The sequence below is a fragment of the Polistes canadensis genome, unplaced genomic scaffold, assembly GCF_001313835.1.
Source record: "Polistes canadensis isolate GaletaPanama2010 unplaced genomic scaffold, ASM131383v1 scaffold_17, whole genome shotgun sequence".
NCBI lineage: Eukaryota > Metazoa > Arthropoda > Insecta > Hymenoptera > Vespidae > Polistes > Polistes canadensis.
In genome coordinates this window covers 1,000,463-1,025,485 of record NW_014569564.1, presented here as the reverse complement: position 1 = coordinate 1,025,485, position 25,023 = coordinate 1,000,463, and the positions used below count along the sequence as shown (strand labels likewise).

At 35.3% G+C, this 25,023-nt stretch overlaps 2 protein-coding genes across 4 annotated transcripts in view; both read right to left on the bottom strand.

Moving 5' to 3' along the window:
• Positions 1 to 3,820, bottom strand: part of LOC106793692 (mannosyl-oligosaccharide 1,2-alpha-mannosidase IA) — a 306,271-nt gene extending 302,451 nt beyond the window's left edge. The window contains exons 1-2 of the mRNA XM_014760834.1: positions 3,107 to 3,820; positions 2,070 to 2,294 (exon numbers count right to left, since the gene is read on the bottom strand). Of these exons, the coding sequence (XP_014616320.1) occupies positions 2,070 to 2,294; positions 3,107 to 3,508 (627 nt within the window). The 5' untranslated portion in view covers positions 3,509 to 3,820. The remainder of the gene's footprint in view (positions 1 to 2,069; positions 2,295 to 3,106) is intronic.
• A 2,432-nt stretch (positions 3,821 to 6,252) lies between these two features.
• LOC106793724 overlaps positions 6,253 to 25,023 on the bottom strand; it is a 58,567-nt gene continuing 39,796 nt past the window's right edge. For 2 of the 3 annotated variants that reach the window (XM_014760885.1, XM_014760886.1), the window contains 9 exons: positions 23,898 to 23,990; positions 15,534 to 15,668; positions 14,648 to 14,812; positions 13,050 to 13,184; positions 12,694 to 12,963; positions 12,230 to 12,601; positions 11,708 to 12,130; positions 11,328 to 11,628; positions 6,253 to 11,251 (listed from right to left, as the gene is read on the bottom strand). In XM_014760885.1, the coding sequence (XP_014616371.1) occupies positions 7,482 to 11,251; positions 11,328 to 11,628; positions 11,708 to 12,130; positions 12,230 to 12,601; positions 12,694 to 12,963; positions 13,050 to 13,184; positions 14,648 to 14,812; positions 15,534 to 15,668; positions 23,898 to 23,990 (5,664 nt within the window). In that variant the 3' untranslated portion in view covers positions 6,253 to 7,481. Of the gene's footprint in view, positions 11,252 to 11,327; positions 11,629 to 11,707; positions 12,131 to 12,229; positions 12,602 to 12,693; positions 12,964 to 13,049; positions 13,185 to 14,647; positions 14,813 to 15,533; positions 15,669 to 18,027; positions 18,521 to 23,897; positions 23,991 to 25,023 lie in introns of those variants that run through there. The other variant, XM_014760887.1, reaches the window with a different exon arrangement.

The window sequence follows — 25,023 nt, the reverse complement described above, 5'->3', positions numbered from 1 at the left end:
AAATATGCTAATATATTAATTAATATATTCAGGTACTATAAATAATAATATATTTCTGATACATTATATAAATAAAACAAATATATTAATAAATATATTAGCAGATATAATTATATTCGTCGGTGATATATTAATTCTATCTAATAAATATATCAGCATATTTAGTTGTCGTATCGATCAAAGATAGTATCGCAAGAATTGTTTAATTTCGATAATACCATCACAATTTCGATCACTTTGACGACATGAAAATTTTATTAACTCCTCTGTCCCCCTTTCTCGCGTACTACATTATCCCTCCATGAGCCTAATGAGGCAATCCCTAACACGGAAGATCGAACGTCCAGATCAGAGGACAGCGAATGCAAATACAAGTGCGAATTTGCGAATGCGAATTCGCAAAGCTGATTCCATGCTTGAAACACACATATCGACGTGCTCGTCAAACGGAAGAACAAGCGAATGCAATCAACGACGGTGACGAAGTGTCTGGGAAAAGGGTGGGATGCATGGGATTGGGGGAAGAGTGCAGAAGAGAAATTGGACAATGACGTGTGTTCGCGCGCCCACGTACACATACACGTGAGTATTCACTGTTACCCTTCAAACCCCAACTAATTAAATGTAATCGAATGTTTATTCGAATGTACCATGAAAATACCTGATGACGTAACTCATTTTTCTAACATTTTACATAGATTTAATCAGCTTATACACTTTTGAGCAATCGAATCTGACAATAATGTAATAATGTAACTATATATATATATATATATATATTATAAAATCGTTATATTATAATAATTATTATTATAAATATTATATATACTATAATAATAATAAAATATACTATATTTACTATATTATATTAAGCCTCACACGAGAATAAATTACGCAAAGCACTGAAAAATCTGCCAATATATAAGGATTATATAAAATGAAATTATTATAATTTTATCGAAATTATGAAGGAAAATATGTGTGGCGCCGCAGAAGCGCATATAACGATTAACATATACTCTAATTATACAGTAATGATTAATATTAATAATACTTATATAATATTATAATAATAATATAATAATAATAATATGATGTTACACTGTAATAATCTAGCATATAATATAAATAATATAATATTATTATTATTATTGTGTAATACTAGCATATTTTCAACAAATGTAGTAATTATTAAATAATTGTATTTCTTTACCTATTTACAAAATTCGTATTTATAGAAATAAAAGGCAAAAGGAATATTTTTTCATGAAATTGTTATTTATCCTCGAATGCGGAATAGATTGGAAATAATGTAAATTATTAAAGAAAGAAAGAGAGGGAGAGAAGTGTGAGTTACATACACGCGTATACTATCCTACGTAATTCACGATTCGACAGGATGAAAAATTAATGAAGGGCCATGTCGCTTATTCCGGATGTTCCGATGCTGCCTAATGGCTCGATAAATAGATAATCTACAACGAACGTTGAATAGTTTGCTACGAAAACTCGAAAAATGTAAAAACAATTAAAAAAAAAAGAGAGAAATAGTTGATCAACAGCCAATGGAAATGGGGACAAACGGTGTACACTGTTAGCACGATAAACTGACAAAAACAATGAAAATTTTTTTAATTAATTTCCCCTCCTTTGTATATATATGCAGTTATTTTTGACAAATCGAGCACGCTACGAGAATACGAGGATTACGAGTTGCCCAACATTTGGATTATTAAAAAATAATAAAAACAAAAGAGAAGAACTGACTTGTGATAAAACATAAAAAAAAAAAATGAAAAACAAGCAAATCTTGTCGTTCACCGAAATTGATTACAAATAACGAGATAAGTTAAACAAGTCGGAGATAGTGCAAATAAATAGAATTTTTGTTACTGTCGATAGATAACGCATCACACGTTATCGCAATCTAAACAACTTTGATTAATCCGTTGGATATTTCCATATGACGACGTAGATACGATAGTAAAATAATTTATATATATATACAAAAGTACATACATTTATTCGATATTGTATTAGTAACCTAAATTAACCATAACAAAACTAACCTCTTTAACTTTGTTCCTGCGTTCTCTAGCAACTTCATCTTTGTCCTCGCCACCAACAATCAAAGGAAGTTTTACCGCTGGAGCCGGTGGTACAGTTTCAAAAACTTGCTCATTTCGCACAATGACGGAAGATGAAAAACTACTCGTACGCACTCGCGAATCACTACCAACTATTTCCGGTTTCTCTAACGTCTTCTGTTGTTGATACTCTTCGTTGATTTTAGCCTGAAATTAATGTATTAAAGTGTATCTAATTTCTCCTCCCATTTAATAGGCACTTCGAGATCGTTATCACAAATAAAATTAGAATAATTAGAAAAACAAATAAATTAAAACACAAATGGAAGGCTGTGGTAGACATTTCGGAAAACGATCTCGTTTAATACAACATACCTCCTCCCCTACTACCCATTTTTTATTATGATATTGTGTCGTTCGAGAAAATGAATAATAAAGGAATTTATCAATAAATAAGCCGATAGAATAATAGGCTAAAAAATAAAATAAATAAGTTTCATATATTCCCGCCAATGTATCGAAAACACGCATGTGCGAAACGGAGCGCGGGTGTCTGCACGTGCATTTAACTCGTGCGTCATCGTGAGAGATCGAGGGGGTCGAACGTAAACAAACGGGAAAGGACGGAGACGCACGAACGTATACACAGCGCCATTCGCGTTCTCCCTCGTACGAACGTCAAGACTAAATCACACTACTCTCACGTTCTCTCATACGCTCTTTCGCTCTCTTTCTCTCTCTTTCTATATATATATGTATATATATACATATCCATCCATACGTCTCTGTATAGGACTTGACGTTTGACCGTGATTTCACCATATACGCGACGTGTTGTATTTCTCGCGAAAGTGAATGAGTGAGTGAGTGAGCGAGCGAGTAAGTGAATGAGTGACTGAATGAGTGAGTGAGCAAACAAGCAAGCAAGCAGTGGGGGGGGAGGATGATCAAGAAGAACGAGGAGAAAGTAGAACACGAATGAAATTTCCATGAGAGAAAAAAATCTCTCGTAAGCACACCAGAAGTTTCAACCGATCCTCGATGAGATGTACGTCGACGTTATAAGCTGCCTCATGGCCGAGTGGCATTGGTAGGGCATTGGGATGATGGGAAGAGTAAGATTCATCATTGAATGAATCGCCGAGAGAAAAACGAGGTGGTGCTGGCATCAAAAGGTCTGGGCCTGCTTTTTGCATACGCCGGTAGACGCGATAAACGCTGTCCACGGCGACGCCACCGGCGCCAAAGTCCGGGAGAAAGAAGAATGCGCCGAAGCAGACGACGGCGAACGTCAAGAAGACCAAGAGGATCAGGTACTTTTCGCGCGGCCGGAAGGAACGTCTCGCAAACAGTGACGCCGGCGCGCCGCCGTTCGCCAGTCTCTGATACGACGGGAGGATACCACCACTCGCCGACGTCATTGCACTAAACAACTAACACGACACCCTCTTCGATGATACTTTACTCGCGTGTTTCTTAGTTCGTTTTCTTCGTTATTTAACACTGAGTGCCTACGATACTTCAACGTATTTCACGCGACAGATTTCGACCGCACGGACAACACTCGTGTGCCAAAGAAGAAGCGGCTTAACGTCTCCTTCCTTGACTACTTTCTGACAACTCGACGATTACCAAAAGAAGAGAGGGCACACTTCACTCTGTCTGTCTGTCGCTCTCTTTCTTTCCAACTTTCTATACTGTCTTTACTTCTTTCTTTCTCTTCCCTTCCTCCCAAAAGCCCTTCCTTCCTTCCTTCCTTCCTTTTTGTTCTTTCTCTTTTCCTTTTCTTTCTTTCTTTCTTTCTTTCTTTCTTCCCTTCTTCTTTCTTTCAATCACGAACAACCCGACGAAACGAAGCGCACTCGCGTGTGCGTCGTTGCAACGTTTTACTTTGGCCCTTGCACGCCATTACGGTCATGGTGCCACACCAGCGCCATCTGACAACCAGCCGACACACGTCTCTTATTCGATGTCATCAATACATAACTAAATAACCCAAACATTTTTTTATATTATTCATTCAATAGAAATATCATTCATTTCATGCCTTTTTTAAATCAACATTGTTTTCCTCAAGTTTGAAATGATATTAAATTTTGGAGATCGTAATGTTTTGAATAGTATTGAATATTAAGAACTATTATAACAAATCTTGATTTGTACTTATTATTAAGCTTTTAAAGTAAATACCGTTCAAACCTAAAATCTAGGTTAGACAAATTTGTAAATATATTTATTTATGGAATTTTCTTCTTTATTTGTGTAAATATTATGTTTATTGAAAATAGTGCCAAGTGAATTTAGAAATCTGTGAATAAATCTATTAAACAGTATTCAGTAATCTTTTTTCTATTTGAATAATGTTACAAACACACATAGTAAAATATTTTCTCCTTTAATTAGGTGTTTGATTATTGGTGCATCAAAAAGTGAAACTACATTATTGTGAAACTTAATTACTTGATAATTAAAAAGTTTCTACGATAACTAAATTGTTTTTAAAATGTATTAAATATCTTTTTTATTTAATTTCTTTTTGTGTCAAGGATGAGTAAATATATGTAAAGTATTTAAATACCACTTCATTCTTCTAAGTCTCAAGATATAACTTTGATAAGGTTGCATTACTTTCTGAGAGAATCTAAATAACCGTCTATTTTGAACTGGGAAAAAATCAAACGACATACACTTTTCAATTGTATAAATAGTATTAATAGGATTAATTAGAGTAGAGTAACTATATTTGTTTGTAAAATTTAAATAAATTTCTTTTTTGTACAATATACCTCAAAACAAGATATAGTCTTACAATACAACGTCAACAATAATATAGTATTTCCTATTTTGTTACGATTCCAGTTTCTGCCTTCTCTTTGTCGGAACAAATTTTGTATCTTCTTACATGATTTTTATTCATTTTTGCAACCAGCATTTTTCTTCTACAATGTCTTTAGGTAAGACAATTCAAATCCATTGAAGATATGACATTCATTTTTGATACAATGTCTTCTATAAGCTGCGTTGCAATTGCTGCTATAAAATCTTTTAATCGATGATTTAGATTTTGACCATCCAAATATTTTTATACAAAACATAATTTATAACCAATCAAATAACTAAACAGAAAACAAGATTTTACTTCTATCCATTAACTTCTGTTTAAAGAGAATATACATTATAAATATGACTTAACATTACATTTTGTAATATTGCTAATGCTTGATAAACAAAATAACTGCGTCTTAAACAGTGGATCATGATTTGTGTAACTGAGAGGAATCATTAAGATATAACATTGATATAATGCTTTTAAATCTATTTTTAGACATTAACGGTACTAAATTGAAGGATTGTGACAACAAAACAAATACGAAGGCATATGACGTCAACGAACAGCAAAGTATTAAGCTTAGTTTCCATCTGCTATGTAGCTTCGATTACAGCACTCTCTACATTCGACTACCTCAACTACAAATCAACTTTTGATTTATCTTATAAGGCGCGATTTTTTTTTTAAAATGTCTTCCTTGTTCGATTAAGAATTTCGACTGATCAAGTACTTAAAAATGCTGTAACACTTTTAAATAATAATAAAGGATTTTAATACAAACAATTGTCTATTAATTTAACCGTTCAAATTGATTAATTCCTCAAAACAAAAAATATAGAAAATTAATTGAATTGAATTTATTTATAGCGCCTCAAGAAGAAAGAAGCAACTGCTACAACAGCGCTCTCTATTTTACAAACGCATTTTCCCGCCTTCCGACCTGTAGAAATGAGGGAGTGGGAGACTTTAATCTCGGACGATTTATATTATATCATTTATTACTCAACTATCATAAAAATTTGATCATTTAATTGTAATAAGCTTAATTTTAATGAAAACTATTTCAAATCTAAGAAGTTAAGCAACAATCGAGTGTTTTTTGGCACTAGGATAATAAAAAAAATTTTACAAGGTAAGGTAATTAATTACGTTAGCCTGTAAACGACTAAACTATAAATAACAAAAATGATTTCAAAGTAAATCAACTTTTATGAATCTAAAACTTAGTAATTTCGTGATATACATAATAGATACTAAAGTTAAGGATAGAAAAAAATAATACAAAAAGACATTTGTTTGTGAGAGGAAAAATAAAGTATTTTTAAAACAAAATACTTATACAAAAAGTATATAAAAAAAAAGAGAAAAAATAAAATAAAATAAAACGAAAGTTTGTACATTGATCTAAACGAAAATATGACATAACATAATACATAAGTACAATAATATGTAACATTTAACATTCGTTAACATAAAATAAAATTCACGCTTACTAGGAGATCAAGGATTTTTCTTTACCTCACTCATTCATGCACGCACGCGCATTCTTTCTCTGTGTTTGTCTTTTTCTTTCTCTCTCTCTCTCTCACTCTCTCTTTCTCTGTTTGTCTCTCTCCCTTTCTCTTTTTATTACCCTTATCTTCTTATTATCTTTATCCGAATTATTTCCCTACGTATCTTTTCTAACTTACGAGTAAGTTCTACGTAGCACGTCTAGTATCACAATTCTGCATTTTCTTTCGACTAACTAATCTCGTAATATCGCTATTTGTTTATAACAGATTCAGAAATACATTCTAATTAACAACTGTTCGATAATAACAATTTGCGGAGCTATATAAAATTCGAGAACGATAGCATAAGCTATTTACACAATAGGTCATTAAAATTATTAACATAAGACGGATTCCTGTGAACTTAACAAATTCTATAGGGTTCGCGAATATTGTATATATCTATACGGTATATAAATTACGTTACCGTATGGCGATGACTTAAAAAGGTACAATTAGAAAAAAAAAAAAAATATTAAACTAAAAAACTTATAAAAATTTATACATAATACGCATAAAATAATACAAATGTCAGTGAATTAATAACTATTCGACGAAGGCCTTTGATTCGATATTACACTATCTGATAATTAGCTTATGTACAAAACGATTATCTTAACCCGTAACTTGTAAATTGGGATCTATCAAATTCCAGCAGTTGCTTAATACTTATTGTAACAAACTTTTCCTTTTTCTTCAAAATTTGTTTTTAAATGTTTGTGAAAAAATTTAAATGGACTAGTTTTTAAATAAAGTAATAGATATTATTCATAATACTATTTTATCTTATTTTGCTAAAGTTCTTCTAAACTTTTAAACGCTTTTCAAAGATCCTGCTAACTTTACCATACTATACACATAATAATATCGGTTACGGGTTAATAATAATGCACTTAATATACCTTTGTTTAAAGGTTTGTTGGCATAATGAAGAACACTATTCCATAATGTAGTCTATTAACTTAATATCTAACAAAGAAGTTTAAGTCAATGTCAATTAAAGACACGAGTTTAATTTTTCGGCTGGAAACGGGCCATGTAAAAATCACAATCGGAACAAAATTTGGCAGGTTCCATCACCTGTTTTTGTCGACAAAGATCGCAAAGTACACTCCTAGCCGCTAATGAAGCAACTATGCTTGACTTCAGCATAGAAGACGATGTTTGGCTGATCGGCGTGCTACTCTTCGCGGTGGAAAGAAAGTGGATTTGTTTGTTCTGTTTAGGAGGAGGTGGATGTTGATAAGCTGGATATTTCATGTTTGATTGGATTTGTCCGTTCTGTAAAGGATTAGGATAAGTTTGATTAGGTGCCAAAACATTTTGCTGATCCTTCTGCGGTGGTCTCTGATAATTGTCGTACCTCTGTTGATAATTATGAACGGTTTGTTGCTTTTGTTGATAAGACAACGTCGTCGATGATGTTGGATTAGGTGGTGGTTGATACTGAGGTAAAGGTTGATTAATCCTGTTTGGTTGAGGCACTGATTGATAAGGATAATTTTGACAATTATTATGAGAATATTGATTTGGATAAGGGCTTGGCGATTGATTCGATGGATAACTCAGTTGTTGTTGAGAATACTGAACAGTTATTGGACTGGCATTGTGATTGGAAATCCTCTGATTAAGACCATTTTGATGCTGCTGTAAACCACTGGCTGATAATTGTTTATTCATTTGATTGTGTTGCTGTTCTAACTGATAAAACTTCTGATAAGTATTCTTCTGACATAAATTCTTTTGCTGCTGAGACACGGACGGTATATACTGATTACCATGCATCTGTGTCGGATAAGGGCTAGCCGGCTTCTGCGTCTGTGATATTGGAACATTCTGATTTCTAGGATGAGACGTTTGAGTTTGCGTGTAAGAAGATTGTGATGATAAATACTGTGGATACCCATTTTGAGAATAACGTATTTGTTGTTGAAGTTGTGGAGAATATGAAGTTGGTGGTGGATTTGAAGCAGATATAATCATACCAGAAAATGTTTCTCTATTTGTATCCTGTGCCTCAGTACTATAAGATCCGCATATTTTTTTGTCTACTACTGAACCAATAGAGTCATTTGAATTTTGCCTGCCGAACATCGGCTTGATGTTTTCAGAAATTGAAATAGGATTGACGCTTCTTAACTGATCCTGGAATGGTGTCGCAGGTACACTGTCAGCTTCACATTTAAGAGGAAGAGTTTGTTGTTGGAATCTCGGTGTACTTTCTCTGTTCATCTCAGCTTCCTGAAGATTTCTAATTTCACGAAGTACTTGAGCAGATTCTGGTTTGTTCATAGCAGATCGTAAAACTCTCTCCAAGATGGGATTAGGTATGTACGAATCTTTTTCGTCATCTTCAGCTGTAGCTACAAGAACTACTTGATCACAAAACGACACGCTCTTCTTTTTACCTATCCTCCTCTTTACTTTCCTCAATTCTATATCCTCTTCGTTCGGAAGTATGGTTTTGTTTTGTATGGTATTTTGCATTGCTACCTCACTAATATCGTCTTCAGGATAATCAACAGGTAGTCCATTCTCGTGTGGTAATGTTAAAGACATCGAGAGAATAGCTGCGTTTAATCCACTCTGTTGAACAGTGCATGAACTATCAGAAGGTATAGTTGATATATAAGTATCTTGATTAGTCGTGGATTCAAAACTTGGACTTTGAATTGGTTGATTAGTGAAATTATTCATTTTAGGGAAAGTATTCGAATTATCTGAAGAATATTTTAATCTCGTTTCGTCTACTTGCTGATGTTCATGAGGCATATCAATCGTTGGAGCGACAGCGGGATTTGAATTTGATTGTTTCGCGGGAGGTTTAGGTTCGGAGTCTACTTTCGAGCTGATTTGTAATTTATTTTGTTCAAATCTCGCTGCCATATCTTTGACAGATGACACTACTCTAGGACAATCGACAACGTCGCGACCTACCGTATCATATCCAAGACTATTCATCATTAGATCACTTGTTCTCCTAGCTATGCTTGTTATTTGATTCGTATTGATAGATGGAGACCTAATTTTTGGTATATCTTGCTCGAGCGAAGCCTGATTTTTCATTCTTTTTTCTGCCTGTTTAGCTTGAAGTTCCTTCAGCCAAGTCTCGCTCGCAGATTTCTCTTCTTTCTCCTGTTCTTCGTTCGTTTTTAAATCCTTCGAGTCGGAAGCTAAAATCTGTTCGTTCTTTATTTGCAATTGAGAGAAAATATTATTCAACGTTTGAGTTTCTAGTCGATGTAATCGTTGCTGATTGGAAACGTATAGTTGCTGAAGAGATTGTTCTCTCTGAGATTGATTCTCTTGAACATGACCAATATTATTCTCGTCGATTGGTGGCGGCGGAGGTGGGAAATCTTCGCTAGCTTGTCTGGAATGTGACACTGAATGGATAGATGGGTATGGAGGGGGCGGGAATTCTTCACTCGGTTGTCTTGAATGAGAGATGTTTCCATTTTCCGGATAGGGTGGAAGAGAATCTAAAGAACCTTGCTGTTTTATAGGACTTTGTTCGCTGTGTACATCTGCACGAGTAATCACATAGGTAGGCTCATAAAGAATACCATTAGCATATTGAACGACATCGTCCTGAATTCTAGGCTTGTTGTTATAATTAGTCTGAACATTAGCAGGATGTCCGTTTTGTTCCATACCATAAGATGGAATAAAAGGTAAGGAATGCGACTCCGTCGAGTAATCAACATAATTAGAATTACGATTCGATGAATTTGACGAATTTCCATTGTTCATGTGGTTCCAATAGCTGTTGTTTTGATCTTGAGATCCTGTTACTGTGTTAGATGAACATTGTCCGTCTGAAGTTGAATACGTGGACTTATCAGCTTGCTGATCGCTATGCACTTCACCCGAACACTTAGACTTGCTAAGCTGAGAAGTGGTTCTGACAGGAGGTGGTGGTGGTACCTTCGCTACATGTAATACTTTACCAGCACTACCGTGGAAACTCTTCCTCATTAATCGACTTCTTTCCAAGTTCGGATTGCTCGTATTCCCAATATTATTATTGGCATTTCCAGCAAATTCCAAATGACCTTCGGACAGGTAACCGCTCAGAGATTGTGCCATTTCGTTACCCTTTAAACCAACACTGGAATCGTCCACGGATTGCTTTGGCAAAGCGTTCGAGGTACCTTCCACGTTAATATTTGCTTGATTGTCCTGTCCCTCTCGCAAATCAGGCATGCTTCGATTCTTTCTTTTTATTAGCCCACCCATCAATAGCTTCCTACGAATCTTATGCTGCTTTTTACCCTGTTTCTGCTCAGTCACGTTCACGTTATTTTGTTGAGAAACTCTTAAGTTCGTTGTACCGACTTCGATATTCTCTTTTGATTTCTCAATCGATTTGGTACCTTTCGGAGAGGGTGAAGTGCGTGAAGGTGCTATAGAAAAGTCTTTCGATATGTTTTTATTTCTTTCTTCGCTCCTAGCTCGTTTCTTATCCTTTTTGTCGTCATCGCAACGCTTTGTTCGACCAAACAATCCGGTTCTTTGAGTTGGGCGATCATGGAGCATATATTCCTCGTCCTCGATAACATTTACAGTGGTAGCTTTGCTTCTCAACGTCTTTTTCTTAGGCAGAGTCGCATAAATCTCGATACTTTTTGTCGTTGGTTTCTCCACAACTGCTACTGGTGCATTTACTAACAATTCACGGCTATTCTGTCGAGAATGATTACCTTTATCGCGTGAACTTTGTCGAGAATGTTGACCAGACTTACTATTTTCTCTTGAATGCCTACCCTCAACTGCTCCTTCTAAAGACACACACATACATCAATTAAAATCTTTTTCAAAAGTTAAAATATCAAAAATGTGAAAACGAATGCATACCTTCTTTCTCAACATTAGCTGACGTTTGTTCTTGTAACATTCTTCTTTGTAAGCTCCTAGTTTTCATCACACAAGTATTGTGTTTCATTCTTGCGTTCGAAATTGTATGATCGTTGTTGTAAGGTGCTTCCATTGCAGCCCTAGCTTTATTACTAGCTGCTTTACACAAAGCTACAGCCGTGCTGAAATCTCCAGCTTCTTCGGCAGCTCGAGATTTGTCCAGAAGGGCATCCGTTTCCTTACAAAGACGTTCGCAATCGTCTTTTGATGAAGGTTGATAGCCCTCCGGAATTTGAGCGAGCTGTGGTAAAGATTCATTGATAAGAAGAATAATGCTTATCAAATGATTGTTATTGAATGATCTATTGAAAGATCTTAACCTGTAGATTGTGTTTAAGACCCTGTTGAAGTGGAAGACTGTCCGTAGAAGACAATGAATATGAATCATATCCAGCATCATAATGCCCACTACTACTGCTAGACAATTCACCAGATTTGCTAGTTGGACTTTTAGGAACTCCAGAATTTCTCTGAGCTTTATTGACAAAATACAAGTATGGATTTTCTATGGTCGTGGACGAACTGGAAGAAGCACTATTCCTGTCGCCTGACCAATTTCCAGAATCTCGTCTTCTTGGCACGTTCATATGTTCTGGTATACTAATCCCATCTGAAGGCGTTGAGCCGGCACTGAGACTCCTAGTTAATTGCATTTGTTGCTTTTTTTGTTGTTGCATTACGCTCTCTACCGCTCTACGACTTATGTATTTGGATTCGACCTCTCCATCAACCACATCAACACTCTTGAATAACAAACAAATGTTCCTTATTTATTATACAAAATAATTAACTCACAAAAATAAATAACAAAAAGAACAATTATTTAAGAAAAAATAACAAACCTGATTATCAAAAATGTTGTTCTGTATTTCTGTAAGATTTTGATAATCACTATAAATTCGTTGAGCGATAATATGAGGAGGACTATCCGGATTAGGAGTAATGGCACGTCTGGCTGTATTGTTAATCGAAGGTTTCTCTGGACTAGGTGTAATGGATCTACGAACGTTGTTCTTCGGTGGAGTTTTCAATATGTTTCCACTTGGAAATCGTGTAACTGTTTTCGGGGCGTTTTCAGTATTTACCGGAGTCCCATCTGGTGTTGCATAAAGTAATAGCAAGGGTTGATATCTACCCCTCCTACATTTCTCAACGACCTGTTCCCATCGTGGTCCTATTTCTTTAACTGTGGCATCGTCAAAATAAATCCAAACCTAAAGAAATTAAATAGAGATATTAATTTTAATTCATTCAATACTCTGTATTTAATCATTAGGATTATTTATAAAAATTAAACAAAGCTTACCTTTAGTTTAGTATGAAAAAAGAAAGTAGAGTAATGTTTTCCATAGTAAGTAACAACCCCAACAAGATTATGTATCGTTGAGGCACCCCAAGATGAGTCAACAACGCTATGGAAAACATCAGTAAGTCGAAGGGATGTTCCTACCGTAGCGAATACATCCATTATATGATCTAGGGACGGTCGTTCGCTATCCCAAACAACCCCAACGGAAACTATTTCCGGTCGATTAATGAGCGTCCTACAGATTTGAATCTTTGCACCACACGAACTCTAAAATACGATATAACGTGTTAATTGACAAATCTTAAGATTCGATTAGAAAAATGAAGTTCTATTTATTTTGTTTTTCCACTTACTGGACAATCACGAATGTCACCCATTCCACCGGCTCTCCTCAAAAGTTGACCAAAGAGATCCGGACTGGTTCGTGAGTTAGCTTGAGTCTGACGAGCTTGCGACGTTAATGCTGATGCTGAGACATAATGGACCATCTGCAATAACAACGTAGTTCTCTTTCTCTTTTCTTCTAATTAACGATGATCGTTAGCATCAGCTAGGTTTCTATCATTATCTGTTCGTAATAATACTCGTATCATAATTATCCGACGACTTCGAAGACAATGCACGTCTTTGATTATATTAACGACCAACCAATCAATTATCTTTACGAGATAGTTAGCCGCGTTCTCAATCGATGAATACAATGCATCTATGAAGTTTACTCTAGCATGGAGTTGAATTTCGCAACCGATAGAACGACTATGTATATATCAGCATTATTTCGTAGTACGCTTTCAAAGGCGGCATGATAAATACTTTTATGGGGCGTAAAGCAATCTAGAATTCGATATAGAGTAGATATACACGAATCCACGTGGGTGGAGCCGTTTCCTTAGGGTTCTTTTGTCTCTTGGCGAGAGAGTACGAGTAAATAATAATAATAAAAAAACAGTCTATACAACAAACTGGCTCCATGCATCGTGTGCATCGGTCATGGCCGATTACTTTTACCATGTCCCCCACGAGTAGTTCTTGATTGATAGTTTCGAACGTGCTACTTTCGTTTAACGGTTGTCCTTTTGGAGTAGGTAGTAAGATCTCCTGAATTTTTCTTATAATCACTGTCACCCGTAGATTACACCAATAGAAGAAAATAGATTTCCCAACGAATATCTATCTGCTCGAGTTTAACGAGCAATAAAATTGTATCTTGCACATGCGTGTACATATACGTTGTCTACCAACTGAATTGGATATCTCGATCTAGAGTTCTAATTAATTAAGAAGGAAAAAGTAGTTGGATTGCGACAATCTTAACTACTGACTCGAATAAATACATTTTGCAAGAAATCATTAATAATGTAAGAATAATCTAACTATGTTTCTAAAAAGATATCATCGATATCACCGTCTTAAAATCCTTTCTCTTTGAACCCCTTCGAATGTCGAACAAATGAACTGTTAAATCGTAATTGCCTGGTCGAAGGTTCAGAGTATCTGAGCAAATGGCTTCCAGCTTAAGTCCCCTAAATCCCGTAGGAATCGAGAAAAGGGCATTTTCGATCCCTTTTTTCATTAGCAGTCGCAGAGAACCCTTGCACCACCCACAAGGACCCTTTTTCTTTCTTCTGCTCGTCAATCGTGCAGAAAGAAGATTAACCTGAAAGGCCCTGCAGTCTTCGATTTATGTATTCTTGGTATATAACCCTTTCCAACGAAATTTCGCCATATCGTTTTTACCTGAGAATCTTTAATCGTGAGAAATATTTCTATTGGAGGAGATGCTTCAAAATTTTCTCGATTGAATTTAATCCGAATGAGTGAGAACCAAGGACAGGTTCGGTTAATATTATTTCGTTTGAGGTCTCCACAAAATGTCAGATATCGATTTAGCGATACATAACTTCGAGCTATAAATAAATTAGATAATAGTGTAAAAGGGACGTCGACGAACCTGCGTAAAGGGCAAAGGCTCCGACGTGGCTCCGCACGCACCGCAAACGCTTTGTTCGACGAGGGTCATAGCAAACTTTTGATGTGGCACGCAATGTCCAGCACTACACATGTCCTCCGCTTGTCCGCTGGCAATATGCAAATGAATACGCAGCAGAATATTTTCCTGAAAAAGAGGAAAAGAAAACTAATGAATATCGTTAAATCACACGTGAAATAATTATTAATAAATCGACGTTAATAATATATTCCACAGATTCATAAAGAATGCACGATAAATTAAAAAAATACTTCAATTAAACAAAATATTTATTTCAACGTAGAGATAATAATCCGTTCTTCGTTCATTTGATAACACTTCGTCAGCAGAATTATTATATTACAAGGAAAACTTTGTAATGGACTTTACGAGCTCACAATTACGTTCCTGGTGTTATCCGTTGTTGATCGATGTCGACACACGTGCATACATATTTGCGTTAAACGTGACCACGTTGTAAACGAGAAAGTGGACTCTCGTCGGCATTTGCCGATCTCTCAAGGATCGTTCAAAGCTTGGCTTGTTAACCGATGCTAGGAACCATTAGACTATTATATTGCGGTTGGTGGTGAAAATTTTCGATGACATTAAAGATGAAATTTTATCCTTTTATATTCATTTTTGTTGTTGTTATTATTATTATTATTATTATTTGTGCCTATTTAAGTAGGTAACTAATAATTGACGCGATACTTATTACGGAAACAAATGTACACGAAAGACACCAAGATGAGTTAATAAGAAAATTCGAGGAAAGAAGATAGTAATGATGTATATATGCATGTAAATGTTACGCGTATGTGCATATGTGTATATCCTTATGTACATAGATTCGTGTGGTACTTACGAAACATTCTGCAGCATCGTCCATAAATCCAAGCTGAAACCTTTGCTGATCAAGAAAGCTCTCGGCGAGGGCGCGACGCAACGTGTCGGGTGGCAAGGCACTTTTTTGCGAGGACTGCAATTCCGAGAACAGCTCCTGTGACACACAACGTGACGAAGATTTAATGTCGGTCTTTCGTTAAAGAAAAGAAAGATGGGGAGAGGGATTGACTCGATCGGCAAACGAATGCTTTCAAACGAAACTCGTTGTTACACTTCTTGCTCACGATTGAACGCAAATTAAATCGTCTCGGGGCATTAATCTTCCTTGGTGATCGGCTGATTTTTTTCTAATTTTCATACTCCCATTGAACTCAACATTGAACTTTAAATACAAATATTAAAAGTTGTTCATCGATTGTACTCAACGTTCGATAACAAAATATTCAAAATTTGTTTTTTTCATCCAATTCAACGTTGAACATAGAACAAAAAATTGGTACAAAGGTATTTAAAATTAATCATCGATTGGAGCTCAACGTTGAAATGTAAATATTAAATTTAAGCATACGGGATATTCAAAGTTGCTTAAAAGTGTGTTAAATTTTTGTACAATGATTCATTTCTACATAATATCCACAAACTTTCGTCGATTTTGCAAACATCCAACAACAGTGTTCCAAGAGGAAACGCTCTCTCTTCGTAGTATTTGCGATATCTCGTTTAACAGACAATCGATTCAAGGAAACGCGAGCAATTTCAAAAGAGGATGCTAGCGAAAGTGCGAAAAACCAACTCTGTGTGAACACATACGAAAGATCTCTTATTCATTCTTCTTTAACCAAAATAAAATGAACCGTATAATAGCGAATACGTAATCTTCAATAAAACAATTCTAAATTTTGTTACTTTAAAAAGATTTACAGATTTCAAATAGTTTCCTCCCGTGATCGATCGAAACTCTAAGCGATCTCTTTCGTAATTACATTTTTTTTTAACAAACACACGAATGCAACAACATTCGTCTGTAGAAAGTCACCTATGACTTGCAACAACAAGCTGGCCCGATCTTGCTCAACGTTAACATTTCGAGAGACGATGCTAGAGAAAAAAGGACAGATAAAAAATTGATGCATACAAGAATAAGAAACATAAAACAAGCATGAATCGTCTTTGACAATTTATAATACTTGCGCAATTATAAATTGAAAAAGGAAACTCTTTGTAATTCGCGATCGCATTATTCGTTACGTGTAATCCCGATAGATAAATATTTCAACAGGATTAATGCATAAAAAAAAAATAAGATTAGTTATGTTTCTCTCTCTGGTCGATTACAATATTCCTGAGATAAAAGATAAATGTTCGTCTTACTGTATAAGAAAGCATTTCATCGTAGTGTCATTCGTATCTCTAACGAACCAATTCAGTACTAGTTGTGTCTAACTTGAAAAGCTAGAATTGATAGCACAAAGACCGGATTCAAAATGTTCCAAACCTGATCTATGAGCATGACTAAAGAAAGACTATAGGTGAAAACTCTTCCTGACATACGGGATTTGATAACTTTCCCGATGAAAGTACATTTCTTATTAAAAAAAAAGAAAAAAGATCGTAAAAATAATCATTGAAAGGGAATCAAAATCAATGGGAATGTAATTGAATATTTATCCTCGGAATTAAAAGTAGTTCAAACTTTAACTTAGAAATATATATATATATTAATTTAATTCAATGAGACATTTAAGGAGAATAATCATTATGAAACAAGTTTGCTGGAAGTCGAAATTACAGGGCGTTTTCATCAAAACTCTTGAATGAAAGACGTTCGATCGGTTTTATGGCAAGATATAGTAATGGAAGTGACAGATGTGTTACGAAGAGAAGACCAGTACATATGTGTGTACATACGATAATACTACCGGAACGATCACGTGCAAGCGTGGAGGATGTCGCACCTGTTCGAAGCTGGTTAGTTGTGCGTTCGTAAAGGGGGGACAAAAAAAAAGAAGAAGAAAAAAAGAGACAACCAGCCGGTTTTGTAGAAATTGTGCTAAGCCCCTTTCGAACGAATGGGGAAGTGAAATCGGCGAATAACAGCTAGTTTATTGATCACTTTTTAATGACTCAACTTTTAGTAGAGATATAGGAAAAAAAAGGATGTGGAAATAATAAAATAAAGAAATGAGAATAAAAAAAAAAATGAAGAAAAATTATTTCGAATCGATGCAACATTTTTTTTTCGAACTAATACTCTACCATTGAATTTAAGTAGAACCATGTGTTCTCTCGAGTGTTTATTATAAGTTTCTACTTTAACGACGTTATTACCCGACCGTAATCATGTCGTTAGATTTATCAATCGCATTTGATGAACATAGAAGTTGTTAAAAAAAAGCCATCCCAACGATAGAAGTGATCGATAATCTTATGCGATAGAAATTCTTCAAAGTAAATTAAACACAGGATGTTGAAGAAAGACAACAAATCGTTTAGTAAAAACTACTTGAGCCTACTTTTTTCAGATCATTTAGGTCCATATTCGATGGTGAATCTTCTCTCTCCATTCCACTATCCTCTTCTTCTTCCTCTTTCTTATTCGTGACTTCATTTTGAATCCTATTATCTTCCTCCTTGAAACGTTGAGACGAAGCTGATGAGACGGATGAAGTTGAAGAAGTTGTGGACGACATGTCCTGTCGTATTTTTATCCACTTCAACATTTCGTTTATTCTTCTCTTTCGAGGGGACACACACACACAACAAAGAAAAATAATAATATTCTTTTCACGTTGTAATAAAGACCATCATAATGATCGATACATTCTTCATACGTTTCCTCGGCATTTGCATTATTTCTTCTTGGCAGAGTAAAGTTGCAACAACGAGTTGGGAATACCAAAGACTTTCTATCCTTATATAACACGTCGATAAACTCAAGGATCAAGGAAAGAAATATCTATGAGTTAATATAAATGTTATTTTCTTGGAAGAAGAATATAAATATGAACAAAAATAACAAAACGCGAAGGAGTTTGGAGGCGGGGAGGGGGGGGGGAGGAAAAAAAAAACTTGCAGTCTATATCGTACTAATGTATGATGCTTCCTGCTAGAGAAGTATGATGATCATAACCAAGGTGATCGCACGGTGAACAAGCTCACTGAGAGAACCCGTTGCTAGATTCTACTCGTAGACTCGATTAAAAACATAAACTCGTTTGGTCGGTAGAACTCTCCACGGTAGAATTATCTTCGCTTTATTGGCCCTTGCTAAATATAAATTAATCCCATCATCTTGGATCCTCTCATCTTAAACAAATTTCTTACCGACTAATCTTGGTTATTCGAAATGTATAAGATAGTCCTCTCCCCGTCCCCCTGGTAAACCACGAAATCGATCTTTTCTTTTCCAAGATCCCCTGTCAATTTTCTCTTCGATGCGATTCACGTTCTAGCCGAAAGGAAACGTTTGCGGAAGACCTGGAAGAGTTGGCTTCAAATTACTCTTCCGGAGCTTAACGCATCGTCGCGTCCAAACTACACCACTTCCACCTACCACGTGCTTGCCAACTCTACCCTTCAAACATCATCATTTTATTTTATCTTCCGTTAAACTCTTTGCCCTTCTTCGATCTTACCAAGAAATTGTTATGTTCTTGGTACCTTGAAGAGTGAAAGGCGGCTAACTGGTAGACAGACGACACACTTCATGAAACGAACATATTAAGAATATATCTCAAAATCACAATGTTTTTCACTTTAGTCAAATCCAAATAAAACACTTGCTAGATCTTTATTATCATTTATTAATCACTCTAGTTTCTTTTTTTTTCTTTTTATTACACTTTCCTAATTATTCAAATAATTTGATTCGTCCTAACAATGATACAAAATCATTGAACCAAAGACGATTGATTGATAAAACAATTTGACGACAGTTTACTAAACTATTTGATTATAACTCTCTTATCATTAACGCGTTATATCAGAGGAAATACTGATGAGGTAAGAGTTCCAGACAAAGTGTGTACAAGAACCGAAGAAAGGAGAACGCGTTCGGTTGAAGTCGATCGTGGTCGAAGAACGTGGACAACGAGCACGAGACTACCTGCAAAGCGAAGGCAGCGACTCGCGGAGTGCTGCCGAACCTCCCCCACCCGTTTCCTTCTTCGTCTCTTCCCGTTCTCCTCTTCTTTCTAAGAGGCCGCACCACGGTGCCCCGTACCCCTTGTCCCTACTCCGATAGAACCGAGAGAAGCCAATGACGTCACCCGGTTAGCTGTCCTACGCTCACCAACTTGGCCGACTACTCGACCAGGATCGTATGCATGGTGAGTAAAAAGGAAGAAGACATTCAACAAAAACTAATACATTTTTATCATTGATATTGATCAATTTCTTCCAATACATTTCAATTGTTCTAATTCGAATGAAGATAAATTTAATCAAACATCATAATTATTATCAATCCGGCCGATGATTTATCCTAAAATTTTATTTATGCATTAACCAAAATACACATTTAAAATTCTACATGGATTTGATGACTCTCACGTTAAAGAAAGAGAGATAGATAGAGAGAGAAAGAGATAGGTCTAATAACGGTACCCCACGTTCATCTCCTTAATCGTTACGCTCCTGAGTCCTATAAGTTGTCATAAACGTTGCTAACTCTTAGACATAAGTTGCTTCACCACGATAACATCGTACGAGAGTAAGAGTAGGTATATATACAAGTGTAGGACTCTAGAGGATATCAAAGGAAGATTTGTCGAACAAAGTCAGCTTTTATATCTCTTTCTATATTGGTATTACACAAAAACGGACCCATACTACTAATAATCGACGAAAAAGTATCGGGAACGGAAAAAGTGGACGTGATTGCAAACCCGACGAGTGTATATACCTGGACCTGTGCTCATAGGCTGTAAAATCGACCCATATATATACCATGAGTTAGCAAACGAGTTTGTGCGATACGGGAGCAAGTAGTATAGAAATGAGTGCATGCGTTCGAACTGGAATTTACATTTCAGTGACAATGGGATTCGATTAACGGTACTTTTCTATAAAAATTTACATACGTTTACAAAGGATCCTGACATTCACGGAGTTTACTAAAAGTTTTGAAACGGGTTTCAAAAAGGTTCCATTAATAATGAGTTTATAATGAACCAAGTCGAATGGAATGAATATTCGAAATTTTTTTTTTTTTTGGAGTTAATAATTAGATTGTAATGTTCTGATTAATTATAAATTCTGACCTAAGATAACTTTACAAATGATCTTATGTAAACTTCAACGACCGGAATAGTTATTATTTAACAGGCCTAACGTGGGTAGTGTAGCGTAAAAGTGGTGGTAAGCATTCACATTACGTAGGTACCGATTGAATTATCAATATTTCTTCCTCGTCGTGTGGGACAGGATGTAGGTAAATGAAGTCCTGTTTGTGCAGAATTTGTGATATTAACGTGGGTAGTAGAAATACCATATATGGAATCGAAAATGTTTATACTATTCTAAGTTTCATCTAAACGTAATTGTTACGTTAGAAACAGTTAGCTGTAATAACCATAACCAACTGTTATATTTAATTACACGAACAATTAAGTTAAATAACTAATTGTAAGATTACACACATAGTGTTGTATTTCTTAAAATATCAAAAACAATTGTCAGAACGATTAATTAAAATGTTTCGATCTATAGGATAAGAATGAAAAAAAGACGAAAATGGGTTACTAAAGAATTCGAGTTTGACCTTAAAGGACAAGATACCCATTAACCCCAAGGGTCTAAAACCCTCACAAATTTTTTGAACTTGTTCCTAGCTTTAAATATGTTGCGATACTTTCGAACGTGTCCGGTATGAATCATCTATGGAATTTCTTCTGAAGAAATTCTTAGGTCAGCAATGCGCCCTTGTAAAGGTAACTTTTTTTCTTATTCTTCTTTTTAAATTTTTTTTTACTGGACATTTCATTACCAGCAAAGCTATTTACGCATTAAATATCGAAAGTTTAATTATTTGATTCTTTTTTTCTTCAATCGCCATTCAAAGATACGCCGGATCGTTTTATAAAATGGAAACCATGGGCATCCGACACCCTCAAGCTCGCGTCACGTGACCACGATTCATCGAGCGTGCATCCAAGTACTACTTCCATGGCGTCCAAAGAAGAACGAATTTCTCAAAGCTGCATTTGTATGAATTTGTGTATGTGTGTGTTTTTGTGTGCGTAAGCGTTCCTGGAAACCTGTTCCCTTCGTATTGAAGATACACAAGCAACAGGTAGATTTTCTTTGGGCACGGTTTCTACCTTTCCTAGATTCTCCTGAATGATTTTGTAGGGTCCGCCTATCGTATAGAAAATTTTCCCGGATGTACCTTTTGTCAATAAAAATAGCATTCCTTATAAAAGATTGAAATCATTCAATACAATAAACCCTAACGTTTTTGCCAAGCGTCGGTGGAACCCTTGGTCATTGGTCCATTTCCTAGGAAACCTATAAAAGGTGCAAATAAATTGACAAATTTTTGAATCCAACTGTCCAATGATAAAAGAAAAGCAAGTAACTCGTAACTGTATCAAGTATCGCGATATTATGCATTTGATATCATTGTGTGACATAATAGACGTCGCATCTTTTATTTCAGCTTAGATGAAATCATATACAATGGAGCTCATGTTTAAGTATTATATGCATACTTTACTTTCAACGACTCTAAAATATGTGAACTTACAATTAAAAATATTAATTGTAAGAATTGTAAAAAATGATATTTGCAAGCATCGACAAATAATGGAAAAAACACATATTACATTGATAATTATAATAAAAATGCCATCTATAATGCGAAAATGTTTATAAAGTATAACAATATACCAATCGTTGAAAAAAATTACCAGATAACGTCGGTAAAAACGTTCGCTATCATACCGACAATTTCAAATAATTCACTAGATATACACGTATTGTATACATACAGGCGTTAAAAAAAAGTGAACAAAATTCTTTTTTAAATTTACCGTAATTTATATCATAAAACGAAAGTATAGTATTAACGTAACCATTGGCGAAATAGCTTTGTAGTTAAATTTCGTTGTAGTCCTTCCGATGCGAACTCTTTCCTGCGAATTTCACGCGAGACAAGGCACTCTTTCGCCTAGAGCAATTAACTCTCGAGATTTCTAATTAACTCCGTGAGAAAATCGAATAGGGACTACTGTGGTACTAAAATTTCTTTGCCTGCTACTCAACCGGCACCAAATACTACAACCTTTCGTAACTTTTCAGTTTAATGAGTTAATTTCTCTTAACAAACAACTATGTACATTCGGTATTTAAGATCTTTTAGGAAAACAAAAAACAAAAGAAAAAATAATAATATATTTTTTCTTCGACTAATATCTTTCTTTTAAACAGCTGACCCCTTACAACAAAGACCGGTCCAGAGTAGTATCCATAGTAGAAAATACGTTTACTACGCTCGCTAAGAGAGAAACGAGAAGAGAGGAGAGGAAAACGAAGGAGAGAACCTTCGATACTCTCGACCAATCAGAGAACCAGAGATCAAGAATCTTGCAGGAGAAAGGTTCTTGGTCCAGCGGATCCGTTACAATGGCTCTTCGTGTATCTATACGAGTTGTAAACCAAGTGAACACGCTGATGTATTCCAACAATCAGGAGTAGCCATTTCGTAAGAGTTCTCTGATACATTTGAATATAAAAAGTGTGTCTGATAGTTTTGTTATCGTTAAAGTGTACAATTGAGATTATTCAAAAAATAACTAGGTAATACGTAAACTAGCTAGGCATGTTAGGTAACAGTTCTATTAAATAATATGAAAATTATCAAATTATAAGTCTTACATATTGATCTGCATAAATCATTGGATAAATAACAATTATACTCGTTATTTATCATAGATCAAAACAACGACGAGACTCTGAATTTATCTCGATCAATTTATCTTTGACACTTCAGCGAATGGTATAAGAAGCACTTAAGCTTTCTCTTTCTATCCCTTAAGTGTCTTCATCTTGAGTGTCTAATGTAAGTAGGCATTAGATAAGAACTCAAGCGGTTCGCTTGTATATGAGAAAAGATAAAACAAAAATGCGTGTTTATGACTTTGTACGTAAAAAAGTATCGAAGAGATTTTTAATTTAATTCTATAGAAAAAAAAGAGAGAGAGAGAGAGAAAGAAACAAATATAAAGTCTATAATATGTTGTACATACGAACGTAAAAGTTCATTTGATTTTCTGAGCTACTCAAAGGCGATTATACTGAACAACTTCTTTCCTCCTACAGGGCTCCTCCAATCATTCTCCATTTTTTACGAGCAGTTGATCCTAGTGACCTTTCTGTTGCTTACCTTGAGCGCACAGAAGATGCAGGATTCAGGCATACAAGCATGTCCGGAGAGTTCTCTGAAGCTACGTCTGAAGATATCCAAATGCCATAGAACCTGAAAGCAAAATCAAAATATTTTAATAGAGGATTGCGTAATAATAATTAACTTTATCACGTTAACAATTAGAATTTACTTATTCCTCTTTATACGGTCGCTAATTGTAAGGGGTTAAAAAAAAAAAAAAGAATAATCGAGGAAGAACAAACAATCGTAGACATATACCGCAAGCATAAGATTTAATATCTAGACGAAAGTGGGTTGATTCTGATTGCTTTTAATTAACTCAATGCGAGCCAATAAATCAAGTAGCGTGTCGGAGCAAGTGCAATTTCCATAAAAAAACGTGACTCTTGGGAATGTAGAAAAACACGAAGGCCACGCATTGAGGATTTTTTCTTTTTGTTTTTTAATGAGTTAGATATATGAATGAATTTGCTCAAGTATACACGTTCGGTATCCCTCGATGGTGTGCGATCGAAAATGTGTGAAAAAGAAAGGAAATATAGAATGAGATAGAAATAGAGGGAGTGAGAAAGAGAAGGGGGAGGTGGTAAAAAGAGGGGATGGTTTGTAAGAGAATTATGGTGGGGGATTTACTACTACAAGGAAATATGCAAATGTGTCTGAAAGTCTCAATACACTGTGTTACCATCAACCCATAACTATACATGATAGTAGCCCACCGTATCGTGAGTACATTATTATACCGAGGGAAAGTAAATCACAATTTCCGCGGGCGTGCACGTTGTGCCGCATAACATGGTATAGCATAGCATAGCGGAACATAAATTTCCCCTTTTCCGTTGTCACCGAGGAAATATCCGCTGCTATTAGTTCCCATCGCGTACAAATTTGTCTCGCCAAAATCCGACTAAATTGAATACTCCTAAAATTTTCTAGATAAATCGATAGCAAACTAATTGAATACTCACCAAATATTAACCTAATATCCTACTGATCGAGTACTATATTCATTCACTTCTTATTTCTCAATTAATACTGACCTAATTTAGTACTCAATCAATATCATACTCTTGCTAGCCTAATAAGTCATATCGTTCACTGTATATATATATATATATATATA